Genomic DNA, 27005 nt, shown 5'->3' on the forward strand with positions numbered 1-27005 from the left:
CAGTCTTAAATTGAAAATAAGGTGAGTGAAGAGAAGAGAGACCAGCTGGGTTTGGTGACATAAGCTTTTAATCCCAGCACTTAGGAGGCAGAGGCAGGAGGATCTCTGTGAGTTTGAGGTCAGCCTGGTCTGCATAGTGAGTTCTAGGACAGCCAGTATCATGTAAAGAGACCATGTCTAATAATAATAATAATAATAATGATAATAATATAGAGACTACAAAGTTTATCTAAAGTAGGTGGATTAGTACTAGAACCATGGCAATAATCCTCAAAATGACAGATCCTAATCAAGAATCTTCATACCACAGTAAGTTGAGTCTCAAGCCAGTTGTTAATGAAGGTTCCCCTAAACTTTCTCATTCTTTTTTTTTAAAAAAATTTATTTATTTATTTATTTATTTATTTATTTATTTATTATGTATACAATGTTTTGTCTGTTTGTATGTATGCAGGCCAGAAGAGGGCACCAGACCTCATTACAGATGGTTGTGAGCCACCATGTGGTTGCTGGGAATTGAACTCAGGACCTTTGGAAGAGCAGGCAAAGCTCTTAACCACTGAGCCATCTCTCCAGCCCTTCCCTCTCATTCTTAACCACCAAAATACAAATAGCAACCCACTCATCAATTAAACCCTTCCCTAGGGGAACGCCATATTAAAACTCAGAATGGTTATATATAATTATAATACAGCAATGAAAGTGACTATAAATATTTGTTGATGAGCAATGGCAAACACTCAGTAGGTGCTTTATCTCTAACACTTAGAGTAGCCTTGAAAGGTGCATGGCATTATCCTCTCTTACACTGGGGAAAATGAGACTCAGGGAGATTGAATGAATTCAGGATGATCGCACATAGTGGCAGGACTGAGACGGCTAGCAAAATCCTTCAAAAGAGGGTTCTTACTCCCTTTTGCTATGCTGCCCTTAAAAACTTTTTATTGCATGTTTGTTTGTTAGGGGACAGGTCAGAGGACAATTTGCACGAATCATTTCTCTCCTCTATCACGTGGGTTCTGGAGATCAGACTCAGGTCACCTGACTTGGCAGCAGGTGTCTTTACTCAGTGAGTTATTTCAGCCGCCCCTGCGCTGATTTTAATAGGAAAACAGACACGGGCTCCAGGGAATTTACCCTTGTGGAATCATTGCGGCAACACAGCCTGGGTAACACATGTCGGGCAGACAGCAAAAACACTCCTAATGTGGCTCCTTTCCTGAAAAGTCTGGTCTTTCACCCCTCCAAAGCTACCCCTTTCTCATCAGCTCCACCAGATTTGGGAGGCCCACTGGGGCAGGAGGAAATCCTGGGGACTTGGCTCAGGTGCCCTCCAAGACCTCAGGGGACAGTTGCTATGCCCAACACACCTCCCGTGGAGCCTGCACATCCACGAACTCTTCAAAGATCCTGTGGGCCTTGGAGACCAGCTTTGCAGTCGACCTGGTCTTCTTGAACTCCTCACAGGCCAGCCAGAACTCCAGGTTCTCCTCGCTGAACTCTGTCTTCAGGAAGGCACGGAAGGCCGCCACCCCATCTACAGATGCGGAGAAGAGGTGACAAAGCAGACAGGGAGAAAGAAGCTTAAGACCAAAGAATGCAGATGAGGGAGAAACAGCACTATTGTGATGTTGTCCTCACTGTCCAAATCTGCTGCTCCCCCTCCCCCCGTGACGCATAGCTACCCTCAGAGCAAGCAGTGCATCTTGTCCAAGGACCAGCATGAAGTATCAGACAGAAGTGTTTAAAATCCCATAGTAATGACAGCGGTGGGTATGCTCTGTCACTTCTGACAAACTCTGCCATCCATCGATGCAGAGCTGGCTGAGGTCTGCAGGTGAGCCTGGATTGCTCTTCAGGCCAAGATGAGAGGCATTGTTCATTCTCTGCCCTAAGCCAAGTCCACACCAGAGAGAAAACATGGGCCATTGTAAGACCAGCTGGACAGGAATATAGATGTCTCAGGCCAACCCTTTTCCGCTATCAGAAACACATCCAACAGGAGTTTAGCCCGTAATACAGTCTTTTGCGAGTATATATAGCACTCTCTGTCTTTTAGAAAACACTTGAGGACATGTATCTTGTGTTTCAGTCTATTTGTTTTTGCTTTGAAATTTGCCTATCAAATTAGATTTTTAAAAAGTTTTTAAAATTACGCGTGCGTGTGTGTGTATGTGTGTGCATGTGTGTGCGTGTGTGCATGTGTGTGCGTGTGTGCATGTGCGTGCGTGTGTGTGCATGTGTGTGCGTGTGTGTGCATGTGTGTGTGCATGTGTGTATGTGTGTGTGCATGTGTGCGTGTGTGTGTAGGTCAAAGGACGACTTGCATGAGACAATTCTCTCCTTTCCCGTGTGGGTCCTGGACATGGTCCTCAGGTATTCAGGCTTGGTGAAACAGGTGCATTTACCTGCTAAACCTCTCACTGACCCAGAGTATAGGCTTTAATTGAGGTTGATAATAATTTTTCTGCCTATTTATCTAATGGCTAATGCAATCTTTCCTCTTACTAGTCAACGTCATAGTACTGCCAAACAGTGTTTTAAGTTCACACCGATGGGCGGGGCGGGAAATGACAGCTATTATGGGCTGCGCTTCCAACCGTGCTTTATTTGAAAAAGTTTGCAGTCAGCTGTTCTAACTCTTGGTGTGATGACAATGACAGCTTTCCAGAAAGGGTCCCCAAAGTGAAGAGCACCCTAGAATAAGGTGCCAAACTGGAAGGGAAAAAATGATTCAATGACCATTTTTATGTTTTTTGTAAAATTTATGTTACCATTTTTGGTACTGGGCATTAAACCAAATCCTCTAGCATACTATGCGAGTGATCTACCACTGAGGTGGCTGGCATTTCTCCTCCTTGCTACTTTGTTGTTGGCCTTTAATTTAACTCCATAACCCAAGCAGGGTTCGAACTTGTAATTTTGCCTCAGCTTCCTGAGTGAGGCCTGGCTGAGAGGACAGGCTTGCACAACTAATCCTAATCCTAGCTCAACCACCCCACCCGCTCTCTTTGTGTGTGTGTGTGTGTGTGTGCGCTGGTGAACACGCCTGTGAATGGGCATACTGGGGCCAGAACAGAAGGCTGGGTGTCTTGAGAGAGGGTCTCTCACTGAGGCTGAAGTTTGTTTCACCTAAGTTGACTCCTAAGGCCAGCAAGCTCTCAGGAATCAAGTGTCTTTCCTCACCAATTCTAAGACTACAGGCATGTGCAGTCAGGGTGGACCTGTAACGTGAGTGCTGGGGATTTGAACTCAGGCTGTCAACAAAGAAAGCAGTCTTACCTACTAAGCTGTCTCCCAGGCACCAGCGCTTTGTAATTCTATGTCATCAATGACATGGGCACCTGGAAATCACTGGTATATGCCAGGAGAGGGCACTAGCCAAGGCGACTCGGTGGACTGGTGGTGCATTTTTAATGTTTTTATTATTATCATTATTGTTATGTGTGTTTGTATGATATGTACAGGGGTAATGTGTAATGTGTCATGTGGTAGTCAGAGGACAACTTTGTGGAGTCAGTTTTCTTCATCCACTTGTATGTGGGTTCTGGGGATGGAACTTAGGTCATTAGGTTTGTACTGCAAGCGCCTTTACCCACTGAGCCATCTTACTGGCCCTAAAATGCTTATTCTAAAACATTTTTATTTCTCCTGATTAAAAAAAAATCATTTTACATCTTTGCTTTCTTCTGTTTATATTTATTCATTTAGACAGAGATCTATTACATTGTAGCCTAGGCCTTTTTCAAACTTGCCATCCTCCTGAGTGCTGGGGCTACCACCACGCCTTGCCCTAAGTAGGTATTTCAGTGTCCACAGTAGAACAGTAGTCACAGAAGCTACAACCGGGACTAGAGAAAGAAAAGCATTTCCCTGGGGCTCCCAGAGCTAAGCTTTGAATCATAGGTTTAAGCGTGGAGGCTGTCTTAAAGTGCTTAAGGAAATGAAGGTGGCTTTGCGATTTATCATCCCATCCTGGAAGTTTCTGAGCTGAAGGACACCATTGTCCACTGCATTGGAAAGCTGGCTTAAGTCACAGTGCCACAGGCCAGGACATACCCAGTGGAGAGAGCAAAATATAACGTAAGGCTCCTTCACACTAGGCAGGATGGAAACAAAAATCTCCCTGTGCCAGAGAAGGAAGGAGTAACATGATTTAGGTTCCAGAGAGAGATGTTCTGGGTACCTCCCATGCCCACTCAGACATAAGTCAAACCCCTTCAAGAAAACAGCAGGAACACAGCAAGCTAGGAATCCAAGAGGTGAAACGGTGAGTAGCAATGGTCAGGTCTGAGAATCACTCACACGGTTGGATATGGATCTCAGACTGTTCTCTTCAAGATGCTGTCTGTGGCCCAAGCTACAGGCAAAAGTTGGATGGGATACATCAGAGAACCATCATAAAATCACTGCCCATTAGCATGCTGTAGGTGCTCTCTTTGGGGCCCCTCCCACATTCTATGCCCTCAAGTTCCCCACGGAGGAGACATGAATGTTTTCCCATACTGCTCTGCAGTAAACTCAGATTTGTTTACAAGTGTGTGCACCAGGAGACACTGTTTACAAGTCTCCTAGCATCAATGACCTTAAGAGCCCAGAAGGGGTGGGTCAGCAAGGGAGGACTCTGAGCAGAGACCTCCGGTGGACACAGGAAGACCCAAGGACCACAGAGTCTCCCCATATGCCCCCATATTTTTCCCTGAAGGGATGATGATGATGATGATTGGTTTTTTGAGACTAGGTTTCTCTGTGTAGCTTTGGAGTCTGTCCCGGAACACAGTCTATAGACCAGGCTGTCCTCGAACTCATAGAGATCCATCTACCTCTGCCTTCTGAGTGCTAGATTAAATGGGTACGCTACCACCACCTGGCTGAGATTATTTTTCTTAATAAAATTATTTTAAATGAGCATAAAAACATGGAAATCATAGATGATAATGAGATGATACTTGTTCTATACATTGTATAATATTTAAATCAAACATTTAAATACCCTTTCTTGGTGGTAAAATTTTTCAAAATACTTTTAACTTTTAAAAATGTCTAACACATTTGTTTTGTTCTGGTTTAGAGAGGGAGTCTCCCTTTTTAGCTCAGGCTGACCTGGAACCTACTATGTTCCCATACCAGCCTCAAACTAATGGCAATCCTCCTGCCTCACCTTCGAAAGTGCTGGAATTACAAGTGTGAGCCATCATGTCTGACTGGATAAGACATTGTTATATACAGTCCCCCTGCTGTGTCCTTGTGCCCCAGAACTTCTTGCTCCTTTGTAACTACACCTTCTGATCAACCCTTCAGGTCCCTCTCTTCCTCCCTTCCTGTTCTTCACAGCCCCCGGGTACTACTTTGCATCTCAACAAGATCTCTTGTCACAGACAGGCAGAGTTGTGTGATATTTGCCTCATCCTCACATTTCCCACTGCAGCCAGAGAAAGAGGTGAACATGGAAGACTTCAACTGCACATTTATCTAGCCCAGTGGTTCTCAACCTTCCTAACGCTGTGACCCCCATGTTGTGGTGACCCCCAACCATAACATGATTTTCATTGCTTCTTCATAACTGTAATCTTGCTGTTATGAATGAAATGTAAATATAGGTGTTTTCTGGGTGTCTTGGGTGACCCTGTGAAAGGGCCACGACCCACAGGTCGAGAACCACTCGTCTAGAAGAGCTGGGATGTGACTCAGAGGAGCCTGTGACTCTTTTTAAGCCAGAGAGAACTAAATTCCTTAAATGGGAGAATTCAAGTTTGCTGCTTTGTTTTCCTCTAAACAAAAACAGATGCTTGAGAATCCAGTAAATGTAGCTGCAGATAAGGAATGTTACATTTCTGCTTTCCTGCATGCTATTGGCAATAGCTCTCTGTTAAGGGAAATCTATACAGCCCCAGCTCTCTAAGGCACAGTCCTCCTCTCCAACTCAGAAAGCTCACACCTGCAGTGTGGTCCCTGATGTGGTTCTCCTCCTTCCAGCTTTCGGAGGATATGGAAGCTGGGAAGCAACTTGCCTGGCCTCATTCCTGACAACACACGGCATTACAGAGTAAGGTCATTAACTCCCAGACCACTGGAATAACAACTTTTTTTGTATTTTTGTTGATCGTGTGTCCACCCTGCTGGGTGACCCAGCCATTCCACCAGGGGCAGGGAGCAGACACAATGAGGTATTGTGCACACCGTGGACTCCACAGGAGCAGTTGTCTCTGCTTCCTGAGTAGGGATGCGATGTGATCAGCCACCTCACCCTTCTGACGGCATGACTTCCCACCATGCTAGGCTACGCCCTCAAACCGTAAGTCCAAACAGACCCTTCCTTAAGATGCCTTTGCCAGATACTTTGTTCAGCAATAAGGGAAGTGACCAATATGCCATCAAAAGGTAGATTGAGACGAAAAGAAGACATAATTGTGACAATTACGATGTGGTGGATGAGTTATATGACAGGAAAGGACGCGGTGCCGAGAAGGGACCCGAAGTCAGCACCTGAGCCAAGTCTGAGGAGGGAAGGAAGGCCTGCAAGGAGAAGCTCCTCAACTGCCGGGGGAAGTGAAGGTAAAGGAAGCAGCACGAAAGAAGGAAGGGGGTGATGGAGAAGATAGTGACAGGAAGACAGAGGCATGGGCACAAAGGCGAGAGCTTTCAAGACACTCGTTAGAGTATTGGGAAAACGCTCTAGAAAGATCGGTCGGTGATAGGAAAACAGATCCAATTTACTGGGCCTGCCTTTCAGACAGGCATACACAGAGAGACCGGTGGAAGAGCCAGAGATGGGCCTGCCTTTAAGACAGCATACACAGAGAGACCGGTGAAAGGGCCAGAGAGATGAGGGGCTTGCACAGCACTGCAGAAGGCCAGGAGAGAGAGCTCTGCACGGAGGAGGAAGTGGCCGCTGCATGCAATGCCTGTCAATCTAGACAGAGAGTGAGAAAGTGAGAAGGTCCACTGGACGCAACTATTGTTGTGAACAATATGCGAGGTGTGATGCAGCCCCTGCATGTTTTCTTGATGTGGGATTCCCCTCTGTATGCTGTGAATATCACTGGTTAATAAAGGAACTGATTTGGGCCTATAACAGAGCTATAGGGGAACAGAACTGGGGGGGGGGGAGGACAAACTGAATGTTGGGAGAAAGAAAGGCAGAGTCAGAGAGAAGCCATGGAGCTGTCGCTGGAGACAGACGCGCTGAAACTTTGCTGGTAGGCCAAGACCTCGTGGTGATGCACAGATTAATGAAAATGGGTTAAATTAAGATGTAAGAGTTAGCCAATAGGAAGCTAGAGCAGCTAGGAACAAACAAACAAGTGGCCCCTCCTCCAACAAATTCTCTCCCTCTAACATTTTCTTCTCTTCATCTCAATCTACCTTTTGATTGGTTACTTTTCTTATTGCTTATTTGCAAAGTATCTGGCAAAAGCATCCTAAGGAAGGGTCCGTCACGAGGAAGTCATGACATCAGAGGTGTGAGTGGCTGATGGTATTGCATCAGCTGTGTGCTGTGGTAGGGACAGCGGTGAATGGAGAAGAGGAAGTGGGAAGCATTCGCTCAGATATGTCTGGCAACAGAAAGGAAAGCACACAGCACAGCTAAAGGGAACCAGGAGACCAAAGTTTCTCTTTGCTTTCGAGACAGTTTTGAATTTTAAATTCTGGTATGAACAGGAAAGATGTGTTGAGGAAGAGGAAGTTCAAGAAAGGCTTGAAAGGTGGACAAAGTGGCTGAGCCCAGAGTTATGATGGTGAGAGAGACGAACGAGGGAGAGCACAGGGCGGCCTCTGTTTTACAGTGGGAAGCAGCAGGATTCCCATCTGGTAGCAGTTGTGGGAGGTGATGGGGCTATGAGAGGAAGAGTTTTTATTTTTATTCATTTAGGAGTTGGGTCACAGAACTTTACTTACTGTATCTCAGGCTTTTTGTCTAAGATCTACAATTTCTCTGCACCACAGTGCTGATCGGTAATAGATATCATTTCTTCATTCATTCATAGCCTATCTTCCCCAGCTGTGCCTTAGACTAGATGTGGTGGTACCCACCTGTAATCTCGTAATCCCAGCACAAGAGAGGCGGAGGCGGAACAATCAGGGCAATGTCATGCTCAGCTACATGGTGAGTTCGAGACCAGCCTGAACTAAAGGAAGTAAGAGGAGGAGAGAGGAAAAGGAAGGAGGAGTTGAGAGAAGGGGAAGGGGAAAAGCAAAAATAAGCTAAAACTTAGAGAAGTTGAATAAACGGACCAACTGCATAGCTGGTAAGAACCAAGATTCCTTACCAGGTCCACCTGATTCCAAAGCAAGATCTTTCCGGAGGTGTATGCAGGAAGGAAAAGGGGGATAAAGGGAGAACTCAGAGAGCAAAGGCTGGTATTGGGGAAGGCAGATTTTAGAGACTGAGAAGAAGTGGGGGAGCTTTTCTTCCTTAAGGAAGAGAGTAAACAAACAAAACACTGGGGGATGAAGACAGAAACAGCCAGCGATGGGGCACAGTCGAGATGCATCAAACAGGACAGCCTTGCTCTTTACTAATTTGGGGAATGAGGCTACACTCAAGTACTAGGCTTTGAGCTGTGGCAAATAAATCAAATAAAATCGCCACCTGACAGAACTTTCCAGCCAGTCGAATGTAACAAGCATTAGGGAATAATGTCAAATAATGGATTATGTCATCATAAGTGCAGCCTGTGTTAAAGGGGAGATACCTAGGAGAGAGGAAGGAAGAGACTCAGAACAGCCGACTACCTTGGGGAAAGTGAATGCACAACAGAAAAGAGAAACATTCCTGAAGGCTTGGGCATTGGTTCCTGGAGACAGTTTACCTGCACAAAGAAGAGCGCAAGAACTTTCAGTTTAGGGATGGATCCATCCTTCAAGGAGTGGACCCTTCAGTCCAGGCTGCGGAATAGACCCTGACCTTAGAGAGCATCAATTTCGGAGCTGGCAGTTAGAACAAAGAAAGGCAGAAGAGCCAAAGGAGCTTAAAAACAATACACATCTTAAAATACTCCCTGCAGGCATTTGCTGGGTGCTTACTTGACCACACCAAGTTCTTTCTGAGCCTTACAGAATTTTTTCCTCATGGTAGATCCATGGCATATATCTTGATTTTTTTTACCACTTGAGAGGAAAGAAAAACAAAGGTTGGGGAAGGTAAATAACTTACCATAGTCATGTGATTAGTTAGCGACAAGAATGTCAAGTTAAGAAGTAAATATTAGGGGCTGGAGAGATGACTTAGCAGTTGAGAGCACTTGCTGCTCTGGCTGAGGACTTAGGTTTGATTCCCATCAGTGATCTACATGATGGCTTTCAACCGTCTGTAACTCCAGTTCTAGAAGATCTGACTTCCTTTTCTGACTTCTTGTACCAGACACACACGTGATGAACACACATACATGAAGGCAAACATTCATACACATAAAATAAAACAGATGTAAAATAAAGAAAAAGACACCATTAGTATATGTGTGGGTGGGCTGTTTCCAGACCTGTAGGACTTGGGGCCTAAGAACAGCTTAGGTGAGATAGGGAGGAGCCCCATGCAAGGCCAGACATGGAGCAACAGGGAACATTGTGGATGGAATATTCTTCTGAGTCATAGCAGAGGGTAGAGTGGAAAAAAAACAAAGAAAGTCAGTTAGGTAGAGAAGTGTCTAATTCAAAGAACAACACATAGAAACAAAGACGAGTGCAGGCCTCAGATTTGGTGAATTGCCCTGCAAGAACTGAAGCAGCTACACAGGTTGGAAACTTGAAGGGTTGTGTGTGGTAAACTCACAGGCCGCTCGGCAGCACCCGCGGTTTCCAAGGCAGTCTGCCAAAGATCACCAAGCCTATCCCCAAGTAGAGGCAGCATAGGCCTCACTTGAGAACACCAATTCCGAGCACAGCCAAGCCCACACTCTGTATGACCTTGCACAGCACATCCAGCTCGGCTGGTCTCATCATCCTCACTGCGGAAGGAAGGGTAGGCTGGAAGACCTTTCCCAGGTAGAGTTACTGCTCTGTTCCACATCAGCTTAGACCTGTCCTCATCAGACGTGACACTTAGCCAACTAAAAGAAAATGGCCCCCAAAGGGAGTGGCACTATTGGGAGGTGTGGCCTTGCTGGAGGAAGTGTGTCACTGTGGGGTGGGCTTTATTGTCTCTTTTACTCAAGCTTCCCTCAGTGTGACTGTCCGTTCGACTTGTTGTTGTCTCTGAATCAAGATGTAGCACTCTCTGCTCCAGCGCCACGTCTGCCTGCACGCCATTATGCTCCCTGCAATGATGATAATAGACTGAACCTCTGTAAGGGAGCACCCCAACGACATATTTTCCTTTGTAAGAGTTTCCATGGCCATGGTGTCTCTTCATAGCAATAAAACCCTAACTAAGACACAGCGCTCTTGCTTCTGATTCACCTTGTCCCCATCCCTGACACCATCACTGCCACACAGAGAGGACTCACTCCAGGTCTGGTCATCTTAACTTCATGAAGTCAATGCATCATTACATCAGTGTAGTTCAGAAGGAGTTCTTGGACTAGAGAGATGGCTCCATCTATGAAGTACTTGCTGCACAAGAGTAAGGACCTGCATTCGGGCCCTCAGACTCTGTGTAAGGCAAAACAAAAAGCTGGCTGATCGGCCCCGCCTACTAGATAAGTTCTATGTCAATGAGAGACTCTGTCCCTGACCAAAGACACATGACCTCCTATTGCATGTGCACACATGTGCATGTGCATTTACACACATATGCAGAGAGAGAGAGAGAGAACATGGGCTCTGGTTTTGAATCCCACGTGACCTTAGAAAAGTACCCTACCATCTTGAAGCACAAGACAGAAATTTTGTCTATGAAATGAAATCCATGCCAGGACTCACTACATTGAACTATTGGCAGATCAAATGAAGCAATTCATTCAAAAATGCCTAGTACTCATTAGGAGCAGTCAATAGTGCTAGTCCTTAGAGAGGTTTGCTTTACAAAAACAATGTGGGATCTGATAGAATTGTCTCTGTTCACTGAGTCAGTAAAGGAAGGAAAACAGATTTGCCTACACATCTGGGTGACCTCAGAGGCCACTCTTCCCAACCTAACAATCACTTTCTCCAAAGAGGAGATAAATGGCAACCCCAGTCAGGCAAACATACTGAGCATATGTGTGTCACAGCCCTGCAAAGGTGCCATTTGGCTCGCAGACTTGGGGCTTGTCCAGCTGGAGGACACCTCCCATCACCTTTTCCATGGTGAGAACTGAGCCTATTAGGTAGCACCAAGAACCTGGAATCTACCTAAATTCTTTCCATCCTGCAGCACGGACTGTCAGCCTCTAGAGGTTCTCCCCTTGCAAGAGGGCTAACCTGTTCTCAACATGCCATTGTGCCTTCCCAGGCTACTTTCCCAGCCTTTAGCCGGGGACCACAAGTGTCCTAAGAAATATACTGTGCTCTCTCAAGCTTCAAACCGATTGGCTGCCTGCAGTTCAGGGTGAGATCAGAGGGAACCAGGCACTTTGAAGTTGTCAGAGATTCCAAGGGAGAGTCTGAGGGGCCAGGAAAAGGGAGAGACCGGCCCTGTTCCCATGGACTCTCCTGGTATCTGGCCCTGAAAAGCAACAAGAACAGATTGCAGCAAAGATGCTTCAACAACAATCACAAAAGCACCCGTCTGCACCTGCCTTCAGCCCTTTTTCTTAACTCACCCACGCCTTTCAGCCACAGCCTCCCCCTACCCTTTGTATGCTCCCAGAGCAGGCGCCCCTGCAGGCGGGCCATGGAGGGTCACTGAGTTAAGAGAGGTTCCACCCTGAAACAATAGGGGTTGTGAGGAAGGAGGAGCTCCGCTGCTTCAGGAGCTCCGCCTCCTGCCGGGAGCAGATGGTTGGAGGCAGCCCCAGCCTTGGTGTAGACCACTAACTTGCTCCAGGCCTGGTCTGCACCTCTCACTGAGGTGACCCAGAGAGTAAATTACTGGGGGACCGAAACAGTCAGACATGTGTCTTCTCTTTGGCTTCTTTCCTCCCTGCCGAGCCTCTTCCCAGCAAGTTTTTCTTCTGTTCCTCCGCACCTTTCCCCAGCTCCTCTCCTGTCTCTTGTCTGTTACCATTTTTCTCCCCTATCTGTCCATCATTCACTTTCCCTCCAGCAGAACCCTCTTCTCTGCCTTCTGTTTGTCCACAAACTGTAGTTTTTTGTTTTTTCGAAATGCAGAGCATTGGTTTATGGCTGAACAGCTTAGCAGCATCTGCTGTTATCTCTAGGGGTGGCCTTGTTTGCCTTAGCAGTGCTGCGGATGCTAGGGCCTGCATACTCTGCACACTAGCTGTGGAAGACTGGAGCTCCGGTTTAGAACCCTTCCCCCAGAACCTTACCCCTGAGCTCCCACACATTTGGGGTAACTTGTCTCCAACCCCTGAGGCTATGGTGTCCTGGCTCTGACCACAGAAGCTGGTATGAGCTAGTGTGTGGAGAGGTGTGGCCTCTCTGCTCTTCGGATGTGCAACTGGGAAATGCAGGTACCACCAGCTCCTCCTCCGCAGGACTGAGAGTCACGTGATGAGTTCATACACACGAGTGACATGCAGACCCTGACTGGCAAACAGAGAGTGCTTGATGCATGTTGATGAGCGCTATTTCCATGTTCTGGTGGGATCATGATCCAGAACTCAATGGATAATGCCAAATGCAGTCCTGGCCACTTAAAGGCAGTGGACGGGCAGTGCACAGTTCAGGAAAATAGGAGGGGAGTGGGCGTAGTAGGGGGAGGGGAGTGGGGGGAGGGAAGTGGGGGAAGCTTTTCCTCCTAGTAGTTTTATTTGCATCTCACTTGGGTTTTCTTTGGAGAACCCTCCCAGGAGTCAAGGCTCTGAAAACAGCCTAAAGTTTTTGAGATTGGTGCCTAGCCAGGAGCAGGAAGGGACAGGCATGTGTCCAGGATTCCTGGAACAGTGGGCAGGATATTGGTGTCCTTTTGAACAGCCACAGAACCTCCAAGAACATGCCGTGGCCGCACATGCTGCCGGCTGCTGGCTTTCTCCCTCGGGTTCTTTCATGCAGAGTGCTTACATAAGGGGAGAAATTGGGTCACAATGAATGAGCGGTGCAGCTGGTGCAGCAGGGAGGGTGGCTTAGGTAACAGTTCAAGGTCCAGCAGGCCCGATTTAGCTGGCATCGAGGGTAGACCTGAGCCTCGCTCGGTTCCCAGGCTTGGGAAAACACAAAAGGACCAGAAAAAAAAATATCTGAAAGCTCTGTGTTTACCAAAGGGCCCTCTCAAAGACTAGCACCCTCGTGCATTCCTGATCAATGGGAGAAAATAACCCAGTGAATAGGACCCCCAGTTAAGGAGAAGACAGGAACAGAAAAATGTTCCTACAAGGCAAGGTGAGCCAAATCCTGTTTGACTCAGAAACAGGCCACTGACTTGAATTCTGTAGTAAGGGCAGCATCTTCCTCTGTGTCACCTGGGAGATAAAGGTTTTGAAGCAAATTACTATGTCTAATCAAGGCTTATGGAGGGATTTTACTCCAGGAACAAACTATTGCCACTTATATTTAGTGGCAAGTAATATGTGTCCAATTATGTCTCATACCTGTGATTACTGATTTCCTTAAATGATCTCTGCTCGGACATATAAACTCGTGTGTGTGTGTGTGTGTGTGTGTGTGTGTGTGTGTGTGTGTATGTGTATCATGATGGCTTATTATAGTAGGACTGTAAGTCTGTGTGTCAGAAAGGACCTGAGAGACACTGTGATGACGCCCTATCCAGGACACAAAGAGGCAGTGACATTCTGAGGCTATGTAGCTTCCTATTCCTAAGATGCGGGAGCAGAAGGAAGGAGACTCTGGGCTATCCCAGAGCTCTTATCCCCAATAAAGAAGTTCTATAAACCTCCCAGATACTAGTTCATAGCCTAAAAGATCTCCAAATTCAGTACGAAAGAATATTTCTCAGTTGAATTGAATAGAAGGATATTGCCAGGACTCTCAAAGCAGAGAACACATTCTATTTTACCTACTAAGCTTTTCAAAACCACACTCTCAGTGGATTCTCCTACATTCATCAAGGGAGGTGGGTAGAAAGACCTGAGGGGATCCCAAAAGCTCAGTTGAGTAAGGGGAAACATGCCTGGGGTCTCTCACTCTTCCCTGATCTGTGGCTTCAAGCTGTCTATGGGATTAGGAAGCTCACATTAGCTCAGGCACACACATGGGATGCACAAAATGCATATTTTCTCAGGGCAGTTAATGTGTTAAAGCAAAAACAACAAAGCAGCTATGCCTCGTCCAGTCCCCCATGCTCCAGTCACTCCACTTAGCATTTGGGACAGCGACTGCATTGAGTTCCTGCACCGCACACTCATTCTCCTTTCACAGCGGAGGGGAAGTGACGTTCATTGAGAGTAGGTGATTGGCATAAGGTCACATCACTGAAAAGTGACAGAATGGGTGCTGGGAACTTGTACAGCTGCTTCTGTTCAGACCTTTTACACGCACTTACGAGCTGCCTATAGCCCTGCAGTCCTCCCAGCAAGGATACACGCAGCCCCTATGTTCCCAGGTACAGCATACAGCAATGTTGACATCAGGACAAGGAAACGGAGACATGTCTTTCCTATCCAGCTCTACTTCACACATCTGTCTCTAACTCAGCCTCTGTTTTTTTGCAACACCCAAAGACACATTTTTGTTTGCTTGTTTGTTTGTTTTCTTTTTCTTCTCCTTTTTTCCCCCTACTTGTGAAAACCTCCACACCACACACGTGGAATCCGTGACACTAATATGCCATGAAAGGGTGCTGCCTGAGGATTTGAGGCCCTCCGTGCAATACAAAATACCCTGTTTCTCCAAAAGCCTAGGCCACTCGCCCCCCCAGAACTCTGTCCTTTCCTGTTTTGCACAGTTGTGCTTGAAGACAGCTTCTGGTGCCTCCACGGAGCTCCCCATTGTAGGGAAAACACACCCCAGTCTCAAGCCCCAGGAACTCTGACTCCCCAGGTTTCAGATAAGATCCCAAACTGTCCATTTCCTGCATACTCCCCCAAGGGCTTCTGCTGCCTTCCTTGGTTCACACTTTAAGACATTTCTAGACTTTTCTGGCTTAGAGACAGCATATGAGGAGAGCTGTATGGTGAGTGGAAGCCTATTTGTTCCAGAGTTAAAGATCACCTAGAATACTCTTGAGTGTTACACAAGTTGGTCATTTAGTTTCTATATGATGGTTTGTTTGGGATCTTTTGCTTAGTGGCTGTGTGACCAGTTCAACTTATTATGTGTTTTTATATCTCAGCCGTCATCTGATGGGGGCTAAGTTTAAACAGTGAAGTCTTCTCCACTGGTCTTGGTTTGCAGAGACAGGCAATGCCATGACTGTGAAAGGACTCTCAGTGGCCTATTTCCCCTAACGGAGCATTCCCTGGGCCCCATGGGGCCAAGTGAACAGAAGCCTTTCTCCAGGTTCCACACAAGCTATCAAACAAGAGTGCCTGCCACATTCAATGCCCAGAGGGAAGTGCTGGGTGGTCCAGATGGGAGTGAGTATAAAAGTGAGAGAGAAAGAGAGAGAGAGAGAGAGAGAGAGAGAGAGAGAGAGAGAGAGAGAGAGAGAGAGAGAGGAAACAGGCAGCCTGAAGGTATACTTAAAACTGTAACTCAACTTCTATGTCCAAAGGGGGGGGGGGACCAAAGGTAGGAAGGATGTGGGAGCAAGACAAAGACAAAAGGAGGGGGTAAACAGAATGAAAAGGAGAAAGGGGTGGGGAGAAGAGGACAGAGAGGGAGGGAGAGAAGGAAGGAAATAAGGGAAGGAAAAGCAGAAAGAGAATATTTCTTCAGAGCTCAGGGCTAAATATCCCTCTAAAAGCAGGACAGACAAGCACATGCCTGAACTTCATGAAAAATAAAACAAAAGATAAGCACACTGCTTTTCCTGTCTTCCAGCTGCCTAGCAGATCTCCCACAAATTAGGAGGCTTGGTTCTGTTGGGTGTAAGCTTCAGTGCAGAAAGGCTTCTGGGCATGCGAACAGACACAGACACACAACACACACACACAAACACACACACACACACCACACACGTTCACATCCCCCTTCAGGGCAGACTACATGCACGATTCAGATATCGAGTCTAATTGTAATTGGATGAACAGGGAAAAGCTTCCAAATGAGCACCTATTAGACATCCTTCTCGCTAATGAAGTCATCAGCTGTGTCAATTTCAGGTGCGTTTGTTAGCGTCTAAGAAAAGCACTTAGCAAGTGATTAGCTCTCAGGCCTCCATGAGAGCTTTTCCTCTGCACTCATCTGTAAACAAATACAATGGGAAATAAAGACAACTCTAAATATTTTCCACCATTTTTTTTTTAATTCTAGGGTTTTGAAGATAGCAAAGTTGCCTTCTTTTGCCTGAGATTTGAGACCATGTAGTGCTCGAAAGAAAAAAACAGGTGCTTTGGTCCCCCTTCTGGCTGCTGGAGCCATTTCAGCTGAAAAGCTCTCTTACATAACCCTCCAGGCAGTGCCTAGGCAAACCACCTGCCACAGGTGATTGGCTATCACCTAGCCTCACGTCTGCTCCAGAGAGCACCCTGGGACAAAGGTAGAACTAAATCCAGCCTCTGTCACCTCCTGCTCCAGCTCCTTTGTTGGACAAGTGAGGAATCTGATTTCCTAAATAGCCAAGGTTCCCATGAAGGTCACCTAAGCATCCAAGAGTAAACCAGTAACAAAATCAGGCCCATAGATCTGACTACCAGCTAATATTCTGCCCTTCAGCATCCACAAGCCTGCTCCACGACTGCTGGAAACCGTCCTCCCCGACCAATAGGACTTCTGACACTGAGGAGAGCAGCAGGGAAAGTCAGAATTGTGTTTGCAATCCCAAGCCCGTCTGCTGTGTGATAAGAACACTAGTTTTCTCCTTGCCTTATCTGTGAGCTCACCTGACTTCTCAAAGACCTTCATTCTCCATCAGAGACAGACCGCAGCTTCTTTCGCCTGTGCTCCCCCTCCACAGCTGCACAGAATCTGTGCATAGTGAATAAGCACATCTTTGAGAAATAAATAAGCATTAAGAGCAGATGCTCCAGAGGTCGAGAATGGTGAAAAAAATAATTACCTGATCCCATGAAATGAAAAAAAGCTGGGAAGGACAGAGACCTTGGTGTGAAGAACAACAGAAAAGCAGGTTCCAGACTAACACCCACGGTTCTGGGTCCCAGTCATTCAGAAACTCTGTACTCTTTACTCCTTGGGGTAGCACATGTCTTAATCAGAAGCTCTGCACACATCCCATTAGTGCTGTCAAGGACAGGCACATGTGAAATCCCACTGGAGAAGTTTAATCAAGCCTGACTGACTCGCGGTACCAACCCAACTTAATTAGACTCTTAGAACATTGTCAGCATCTTTTAAGGTGGCCTGGGTTCCAATTGCCTTGCAGCCCTCACAGGGGAATAGATGCCCAAATCCTAAAAGTTTCAAGTTCCTCTACCAGTTACCCTAAATATCCTTTTCTTCCTAAGAACTCTCATGCCACAGGTTTTTTATTTCTATATTAAACAGAAATAAAAGCAGAACCTCAGACTCCAAGAAGGATTAGAGAACTTCAGAGTTCAAAAAGCCTGGATTTTTTGTTTGTTTGTTTGTTTGGAGGTTTGGGGGAGGTTTTTTGGTAGTACTTTGACAAATTAGCAAATTGGTGCCAGCTGTGACCCGTTATTGGGATTCCCATCTTGGGGGAATGTTACAGCATTCTGGGAAACACTTCCGTGACAGGAGGACCAAACGGCTGCAGATCCAAGAGTCACAGAATCAAGCAGATAAAACTGAATCTCTAGATCTCACACTGACTTAATGTTAACAACTGGATACAAAATTCACTGTCAAGGTATTCATTTTTGCATTTAATAGATAAATGTATCATTAAAGAAAAAAAAAGAACCCACGGTATCATTACATTGCATCTTGAGGAAAGAGCCCAGAGTGCTGGCTGTGTCCACTTGGTTAGTTTCCTGTCTGTAGGAGGCAGTGAACAAGCAGGCATCTCTAACCCCATTTTAGAATGAGGAAACCGCCTCAGGGATTTGAACTGAGTGAATCAATGTGAGGCTGAAATAGAAACCAAACTTTAGGATGACCTTGAATCAAAGCCAGCCAGAAGATATAAAGTGACAGCGACACTTGTTCGGCAGAATATGACTCCCAAAAAATAATCAATAACCTGGTTTTTAGGAAAGCATTACCATCCAATTCTAAATATCGTATATATGTCACTACCTTGGCAAATTCACTATGCAAGCTTGCTATTGGGGCATGACGGTTTGGTACATATGCTGTATCCCCACACTGAATTATTTTCCTGCCTAAGTAGATTCCATGGAATACCAAAGTCACAATTTTTTATAGTATGCACTTATTCTTAGATATTGCAGTTTATTTTAAAATCTATTCAAAAGAATTTGTTTAGCTGGAGAGATGGCTCAGTTGGCAAAGCGCTTGCGGTGCCACCATGAAGACCTGGATTTGGATCCCCAGCACCCACATAGAAAGATAAGTGCAATGTGCATGCTCCTGGAAAGGGGAGACTAGAAGGTTCCTAGAACTCCTTGACCAGCTAGTCCGGCCTCATTGGTAGGCCCTGAGTTTATTGAAAGACCATCTCAATAAAATAAGGTGGATAGCTGACAAAATGGCTCAGCAGGTAAGGGCATTTGCAACCAAGCCTGACACTTGAATTCAAACTTCAAGACCCTCACAGTAGAAGCAGAGAACCAACTTCTGGAAGTTATCTGCTGACCTCACCAGGTACACTGAGGCATGCATGAGCCCATACCCTCCCACACACTAGATAGATAGAAAGATAGATAGATAGATAGATAGATAGATAGATAGATAGATAGATAGATAGATGATAGGTAAGTATATGATAGATAGATAGATGATAGATAGATAGATAGATAGATAGATAGATAGATAGATAATAGGTAGGTAGGTAGGTAGGTAGATAGATAGATAGATAGATAGATAATAGGTAGATAGATAGATAGATAGATAGATAATAGGTAGATAGATAGATAGATAATAGGTAGATAGATAGATAGATAGATAGATAGATAGATAGATAGATAGATAGATAGATATTATAAATAAAGTAGAGAATGGTAGAAGACGATACCTGACAGCAACCTCTGGCCTCCTCACACATGCACAAATGTGCGTACACACACCTGTGCACACAGGTTCATGCACATGCAAATGCATACTTGCATATACCCCTCCATGAATGAAGTATTTGCTGATTTGTTTATTAACAACAAGAGGCAAAGTCAGAGGAAGCAATGTCATCAAATTAAAAGCCAAATCACTTCTCGTTTTCAGATGATGATGAAGATGACCATGACACAATGCTGAGGATTGAACCTGGAGCCTCCCACACGCTAAGCAAGTACTGAACCCCCAAGCCACCTTCCCAAACCTGGACAAGTAAAATCACATTTAATGGCGTCTGCTGAAAACCAAGGGACTCCAGCATGACTGCCCAAGTATCTAGTAACCAAGACGGGTCGACAGTGAAAGCCAAGATCTCAATCCCACCCACAGCCTTCAACTTAATTGTCCAGAAACACATCCCCCGATTAAATAGGAACAACACAGCAAAATGCAAGCAGCCCTTCTGCTCCCAGATCTCACACTGATGTGACGAATTGAGGAGGAACACCGAATGTCTGTCTGCAGCCTTCCTGTCTCCTCAGAACACCCCCTCTCTGCTTCCCGCCCCTGCCCTGCCACTTCCATGCGCTTAATGCCGCAGGGATTTCAAAGCCCAACAAATTTGGACTTGCTCATGATAAGAAAAAAAAAGAGCTGAAGCATTGAGTAATGATAAACTGCCCTCTAAACACTGCAATATGCACAACTCTTCCTGCCTTTGCAGGAAACAAAAGACACAACAGCTGAACAGAGAGGAAATAGAAGAGGAGGAGGGAGGGCAAAGCCATGTTCTAGCCAGGAAGTGGGGGCACAATACAGCTGAGATTGTCATCCCTTGAGATAAAGAGTGAAATCCTGTCAATCCAAGGGATTGCTAAAATACACAGAATACTCACTTGACTAAGTAGCCCAGTGATTTGGAGGAAGAGAATCAGTTCCCTGTGTGAGATCTAGCCTGGTTCTTCTCATTCAGGTCGGTCCATAACTCCCATTACCTAAGCTGACTTCTGTCTCATTAACATTGCTGATTGGCCAGTCACAGTGAGACTGTGCTTGGAAGGTGGTGGGTGAAAGCAGGAGAAGCCAGAGTTCTTGGCTCTCTAACGTGTTTGAAGCCAGCCTAAGTTATAAAAGACCCCAGCTCAAAAACAGGATTGAAGAGGGTTGAACCCAGAGTCTCACAGACATTAGGAAAGTATTCAACCACTGAGTTACCTTCCTGGCCCTCCACCATGCCTACAGAAATATCTAATAACGAAGACGGGTCAACAGTGAGAGCATAGATCTGATAAATAAAAAGTAATATAGTATAATGTAATGTAATATAAAATAATAATTAAGAGCCTTGGGTCTCTATGGTTTGAATACAGTCTAACCCCACTACATTAAAAATGCGTTTGCTTGTCTCTTTGCTCTTCCTGCTGGGTACAGGATTCTAGAGGGCTGGGGTCTCAGCAGAGTGTACTGAGCCCAGGAGGAGTTCGCTGCATATTTTGCCACATGGATGATTTGCTCCAGCATGATGTGACCTGATTTCTACTTACACTTATGAGAGAGGAGCACATCGAAGGAATCTGCCCACCTCGTCGCTTCTTCTGTGGAGAGTCTCCTAGGAAGCAACAGCATCTCTCTGAGTATTTCTGACATCTCCTCTCCCCCAGCCACCCCTCAGATTTGCCCAGGATTCCTCAGATTGGTGGAGAGCAAATACATGCCATACCTGGGTCTCTGCGATTCTGCTGTAAATTGGTACTTTCCAAGTAATAGTTGGGGAAATCTCCAAGGGGGGTGGTCTATAGCTGAGTGGCAAAGTGCTTACCTAGCACGAATGAGGTTCTGGGTTTTGTCCCCCAATACCAGAGAAAAGAATCGCCCTGGATGGGAGTTCAGAGAATCCCGTATATTACTCTTGGTCTGAACAATAAAAGTATATAGAGCTGTGTAATTTCGAGATGTCAGGGTGATGGGGTGGGGGGCGGGGCTAGTCTTGGAGATAAAAGAGGCTCAGCTTACCTCTTACTGTCACCTCAAATTCGTCACCCCTTGGAATGGAGACAACGATGCCCCTTTCAGAGGTGAGTGAGGTTGAAACAAGGTGACATTTGTGACATCATTGAATACAGTGTCTGCACAGACTAGGTGCAGAATCTGGGCAGTCTGAATCTAAGCGTATTTTTAGAATAACTTTGGATGTTTATAGACGGGCAAGTAAGCAGAATAAAGAACTGTACTGTACTTCCCCACCCACTGCTTTGGACACTGATGGTGATACTGTTTCTCAGGAGGATGAGGGCTCCCACCTGATGTCACCAAGCTATGCCTTCCTGTCACTCACGTGCAGTGGTAGGAAAGGAGCTGCCAAGAGACCAGAGCATATCGTCTTGTGGGTGATCTGCTCAAAAACTCACTAAAGACAAAAGGTCCCAGAGACATCCCGCAGTATGGGTACCCAGGAATGCAAGGCAGCCACACTACTCACTTGAGAGCACGGTTGGGTTTGTCGGGAAGGATGGCCGTGAAGTCGCTACAAGAGTCTGATTTGTGTGACAGGCACCCCAGTCGAGTCCTCATACCTTTGTTCCTGCAGCAGATATGGAGGCAGAAAGAAGGAGGCTGTCGTGATCACAACTGCCAGGTCTATAAAAGACATCTGGACCCGCCGCCCTCCCCACCCCAGGTGGCTCCTGAAGAGTCAATCAGCTGGACTAGAGGCAAGGGCTGTGCTCATGCCCTGTGTCACTATAGGCATAGTGATAATAGGTGTGGGGCCCTTCCTCTGCCCTTCTCGGAGAGGCTGAAGGTCTTTTAAAACTGACATGAGTTTGAGGCCAGCCTGGTCTACAAGAGCTAGTTCCAGGACAGGAACCAAAAGCTACGGAGAAACCCTGTCTCGAAAAATAAAAAAAAAAAAAAAAAAAAAAAAAAAAAAAAAAAAAAAACCTGGCAGGCAAGTTGATGATAAGTCAGTGGAGGTCACTAGCCTGGGAGAATTTCTAAATGAGGATTCTCTGTAGGGAGTGAAAACACAGTGACAGGATCGCAATCCACAATTTTGCTCTCCCAATAGAAGGGCAAAGAGCAGCAATCCCAAACTACAGGGCCATGAAAGCAGGGTCTTCACACAGAAGAGAGGGGAACCTCAAAAGGCAGGGGTGCACAGCAGAGCGAGTCCTAACACACAGTGTGGAAATTCAAGGAAAGTCCATTCCCAATCGGCTTCTCTCGGCTCACCTCACCAAGACAGGCTATGTGTGAATGGGTGGCTATGGACCGTGGGGATTGAAGGGTGACAGACAACGTCAACAGGGAACCCAGTGTCCCCTGTGACAGTTCTTCTGCATGCTTCACTTGCCCTGTTTACCCTCAGCCGGGGGCTGGCACACTACAGTCCTATGAGGTACCTGTGTACACAGTTCCATAGGAACACAACACCCCATTTGTTTACATACTGTCTAAAGATGCCTTCAACTTCAAGGGCAAGGTTTAAGCAGTTGCAACATTGATCACACAGCTTACAAAGCTGAAAATATTTACTCTTAGGCTCAATGCAAAGGAAGTTTGCTAACCTTTGACCTTTAAACATGACCATTCCTCACATTAAGGGCAAAAGTAAGTGGAGGGGGGAAAAGGTATAATCAGACCAGGGCCTCAGTCTGGCTTACAAGAGAAATTGCCATGCGTGCCACGGTAGATATTGTCATGGAATAGCCCTACGACACGGCATTCTCACAAGCTGACAGCAAGTCCTTCTGGCCTTGCTTCCTGTCCCTATTTTTCACAAACCCTAAAACTAGATACGGGAGTCAGAGGCCATCCAATTCAATCACTGCCCTTGACTTCAAATGGATTTCCATTCCCCGGCCTGTTCATTGTCTTTGTTCACAGAAATCTTATCTGGCGTTTGTCTATGGAGATGGTATTGTGCTGGGCAGGGATGGACATTTGTATTCTGCAGCACATCTCCACAGAGCCCCTGAGAGCTGAAGCATCCAAGGTTCCAGAGATACCCTCTCCTGCAGGAAACCACGCTGCCTGTACCTCTCTTCCCAGGCAGGTTGCACTGTGCCTCCATCTATCTCGTGGCATTTTCAAGACAGTTGCTACACTCATTCTCTCTCCTGAAACAGAGCATCTTATGTGTCTGTTCACTCTTCCAAATCACAGGGTACCCAGCACCAGGCCATTCAAGCATCTGATTAAAAGCCCTTTGAATCATCACTACTGTGGATTCAGGCAAAGGTCCTGCTCAGGCTACACCACAGGTCAGGCCCCAGCCTGCAGCCCACTCGGTGCCTTAAGATCATCAGTCATAAAAACAGTCAAGCCACTGACTACCCTCAAGAGCCACACGCAGGACTCTTGGAAAGTGGCAAATCCACACAAGCTTTTGTATGCCAAGGTTTGGCACAGGCTAGTTGCCCTCAAGACAACTCTGAGCCATTCAAATAGTTCACAAAAGCAAGTTTACTTTGGAACAAAATGGTTTTCTATCTTTCTAGTTAAGACTTGAGTCATAATCTGCTTAGGTGGAAAATGATAGGAGCAGACACAGGAGTGAAAGGCTAAGAGATGGAACTGAGGGAGGGAGGAAGGAAAAGATGAAGGAGGGAGGGAAGGGAGGGAGGAAGAGAAGAAAGGGGAAAGAGAAAAGGGGGAGGATCATTTTCTCATCTGCCTTTTCTCTATAAACCCCTGTCCCAGTAACTCACAGAGTTTCATTCTACCAAGTCAACAAGAGGGCACGGAGCTAAGGCAGATCCCACTTTGCAAGAAGCGCAAAGGCAAGACTACTGCCCTGTGCACTGGAGGTCCAGTAGAACTAGCAAAGAGGACACCCAGAGCTTAACAGTTGGGCCAGGCCCAAACAGCACGACAGGTGAGAGACCAGAAGGTGGCAAAGAAGAGAGGGGCAGGGACAAGAATCCATTACCTGCGTGGCATCAGCAAGGCAGCCATACAGGCATCCGCTTACAGTTACCCCTTGGGCTGGTTTGCAGGGACGTCAGAGCAGGAAATAAGACTGCGGGGTTCAAGGGTTTACCCTCTCTGGTCCTCTCACCTAAAATCAAAGAGTCTGCTGTAAGAGGGTTCACCCTCTCACATCTGTCTGTAAGATACACCATTCCACTGGCTCTCCACAGTCAGAGTACTTCCCCACAGCACCCACAAATGTCGGCTTGTTCACAGCAAGGGTAGCCAATCAAAGACAGGCAGAAACAAATAGCAGGAGGCTTCACATTGCTGGCTGCTGGTCAGGAATTCCTACTTCCCCAACCACTGGCTGTCAAAATTGGGACATGCACCCTTAGGGAGGCATGGGCTTGGCAAGCCAAAAATTACTGTTCTCTTTATCTTACTAGACTGATGCCCAAGTGACCAGTCCAGAAGGGACCACAGAAGAGAGGCCAACACTTGCTCCAAAATAATCTGATTGGATGCTGCTCTGGCTCCCACCTCCCTCCAAGGGCACCTGTCCCAGGTGGAAATGAGCCAGGGATGGAGGAAAAGGGAGCAAGGAGGGGGGCTGAAGGGACTTGGAGGTGAGCCACCAGACACCCTCACCACTGGGCATGCTCCTGGGCAGGGATCCCAAACACGGGGTACAGCGATGAATATGCAAGTCACTCTTCAGAGCTCATAAGGAGGTGAGCCTTCCTCGGCCTGGCCCATTCTTGGCAGGGAAGACTTGGGGATGGAGGAAGAAGATGTGGAGGCTGAAGGCTGATTGGCTTGGAGCTGCTCCTTCCCATGAGTGTCACTGGCAGGGTTTCAGACCATTGTTCCCACAAAAGAGCGCTGATAGGAAGAACTGCCTACCTATCCATAAAAGGTTCCCTTGGGGAACCCTGCCACCAAACGTAGGATCCATTTTAAAAAAGGAACCTAATTTAGATAGATAAGACTCCTGTGTGATTGCGCCATTTAAATTGTCTTGGTATTACCCTGAACATTTCACAAACACTTTCTTAAAATCGCTTGCAGAATAATTCTACCATTAACAAAATAGAAGGATGACTTTATTAACACTGAAAAGAAGACAGAAAACGGGGGGCGGGGAATCAGGTTTTTATGTAAAGGTTCATCCCAGTGGGTCATGTTCCCTGACAACAGGGGACATTTTCTTAATCACTGCCCTAAGTGGGTGAGCACCTGCTTTTCAGAAGTCAGCCATCAAGGCCCTTTCCAGCTCTCAGGGTCTCCAGAAAGCATGTCCGGGCACCTACGCCTCATTTCCTCTTGCTTATAAAAACCTGTCCCCAGGGTAGGAAGAAGATCTTGCCAGGGGCCTCTATTATTCTGCAGCTGAGCGGGTCAGAGCTCACTCCCCTTATACATCACAGGCAAGGTCATTCAGGGCAGGGGACCCCTGGGCTCTGCCCCTGCTTGTGGCTCTTCCCTCCCTTTCCTGCGGCCACCCCATCCTGGCTTGCTGGTGCTATCCAGTTGTCTCCTCCCCCGCCCCCAGCACCTCCAAAATCACCCCTTGAGTGAGGTCAGTTTTTGATTCCCTAAATGAAAACGCACAGGATACTCTGCCCCAGCTGCCTTGTCCGCTCCAGGATCCAGAACCCTTGGGGCTCTTTTCTTACTTAGCTTTAGACAGACTTATAAGGGACAGATAAGGGGTCACCCAGAGCCTGGAAAGTTCAACAGTGTGACGCGATCCCTCTCCATAGTATCCTTGGAAGTGGGCACCAAGTCACAAGTGACTGGAGCCGACAGGGTAGAAAAAGATGACATTCAAGGTGGGGGGGTGGGGTAATAAGTACAAAAAAAAGATTTATAAAGAGGAGAGAAATTAAGCTCAGCGGGGAGAAAGCAATCAATATGCATGAAGAGGCAGGTTAATTAAATATGTATAATACGACCAGTTTTCCGACACCCCAGCGAGGAAGGAGAAAGGCAGCGCCAATACTTACTGCCGTTGACCGGTCCTCATGGCCTGCGGGTCTTTGCCAAGTGGATGGTCAGAGAGGCTGCGGGTTAAGGCGCTCTGAGGAAAGAGTAGATCTCTCTTTTAGCCGTGAAATCCTTGGCAGGTGAAAGGCATGTTTGCAGGGACGCATAGGTTCACGCATGCATACACATATACATAAGCATGCATGCACAACACACCTCCCACCACTTGAGCCAGGCAGCAAGCGGCCCCAAAAGCTCTCCTCTCTGCTTGTCACATCCAGTAAATACTGAAGCAGCCTACACCCAGCAGACGGCGGCTCAGCTCCCGGGCACAGTCTGCACGCCCATCTTTATTGGCAGGACACAGGAGATGCCCCCAAGCAGAGCTGACCTGGCACGCATCCTGCGCCTTCCTCCTTCGGCCTCACTAACCTGCAGCTCCTTTGGCTGCAGCTCAGGGAGAAGTCTCTCCCCAGCCCACAGCAGCTGCTCTGCCCCCCAGCCAAGAGTAGGTATTAACTCTTTTCAGGCCACCAAGTAGCTGAAAATCCGGGGAAGGGTGCCTTTCTAATGAGCTCCGCTGCCGCCTGGGAGGCTGGAGGCTGGTGGCTGCGCTGGGGAGCAGGGAGCATAAAGATCTTGCCCCAGACAGCTGCTGACAGCAGGAGCCAAGCCGAATCAAATCTCCTAATGAGCCAGGAGGAGGGGGCCTGTCTTGCTGGGTGTGATGTGATGTGATAAATGCAGAGAGCGAGAAAGCTACGGGGCAGGTCGCACATCTAAATTCCACCCCCTTTCTCCCAATTCTATTGCACTGCGCTCCCAAGCCAAACCACACAGCCCTGAAATTACTCCTCTCTGCCAAGTCTCAGCTGTCCCCTTCCTCGACGAGGAACCTCTCCCCCTAATCCATT

The 27005-nt window shown here is 46.8% G+C and overlaps 1 protein-coding gene across 10 annotated transcripts in view; it reads right to left on the reverse strand.

Annotated features, from left to right (window-relative positions):
- Rgs8 (regulator of G protein signaling 8) overlaps positions 1-27005 on the reverse strand; it is a 43330-nt gene that overhangs the window by 5227 nt on the left and 11098 nt on the right. For 2 of the 10 annotated variants that reach the window (XM_057770674.1, XM_057770676.1), the window contains exons 2-6: positions 26112-26185; positions 24122-24250; positions 21671-21772; positions 20736-20800; positions 1371-1537 (exon numbers count right to left, since the gene is read on the reverse strand). In XM_057770674.1, the coding sequence (XP_057626657.1) occupies positions 1371-1537; positions 20736-20800; positions 21671-21772; positions 24122-24147 (360 nt within the window). In that variant the 5' untranslated portion in view covers positions 24148-24250; positions 26112-26185. Of the gene's footprint in view, positions 1-1370; positions 1538-20735; positions 20801-21670; positions 21773-24121; positions 24251-26111; positions 26186-26307; positions 26432-26482; positions 26842-27005 lie in introns of those variants that run through there. The other 8 variants (XM_057770672.1, XM_057770673.1, XM_057770677.1 and 5 more) reach the window with 7 other exon arrangements.

This window comes from Chionomys nivalis, chromosome 5 (assembly GCF_950005125.1).
Source record: "Chionomys nivalis chromosome 5, mChiNiv1.1, whole genome shotgun sequence".
NCBI lineage: Eukaryota > Metazoa > Chordata > Mammalia > Rodentia > Cricetidae > Chionomys > Chionomys nivalis.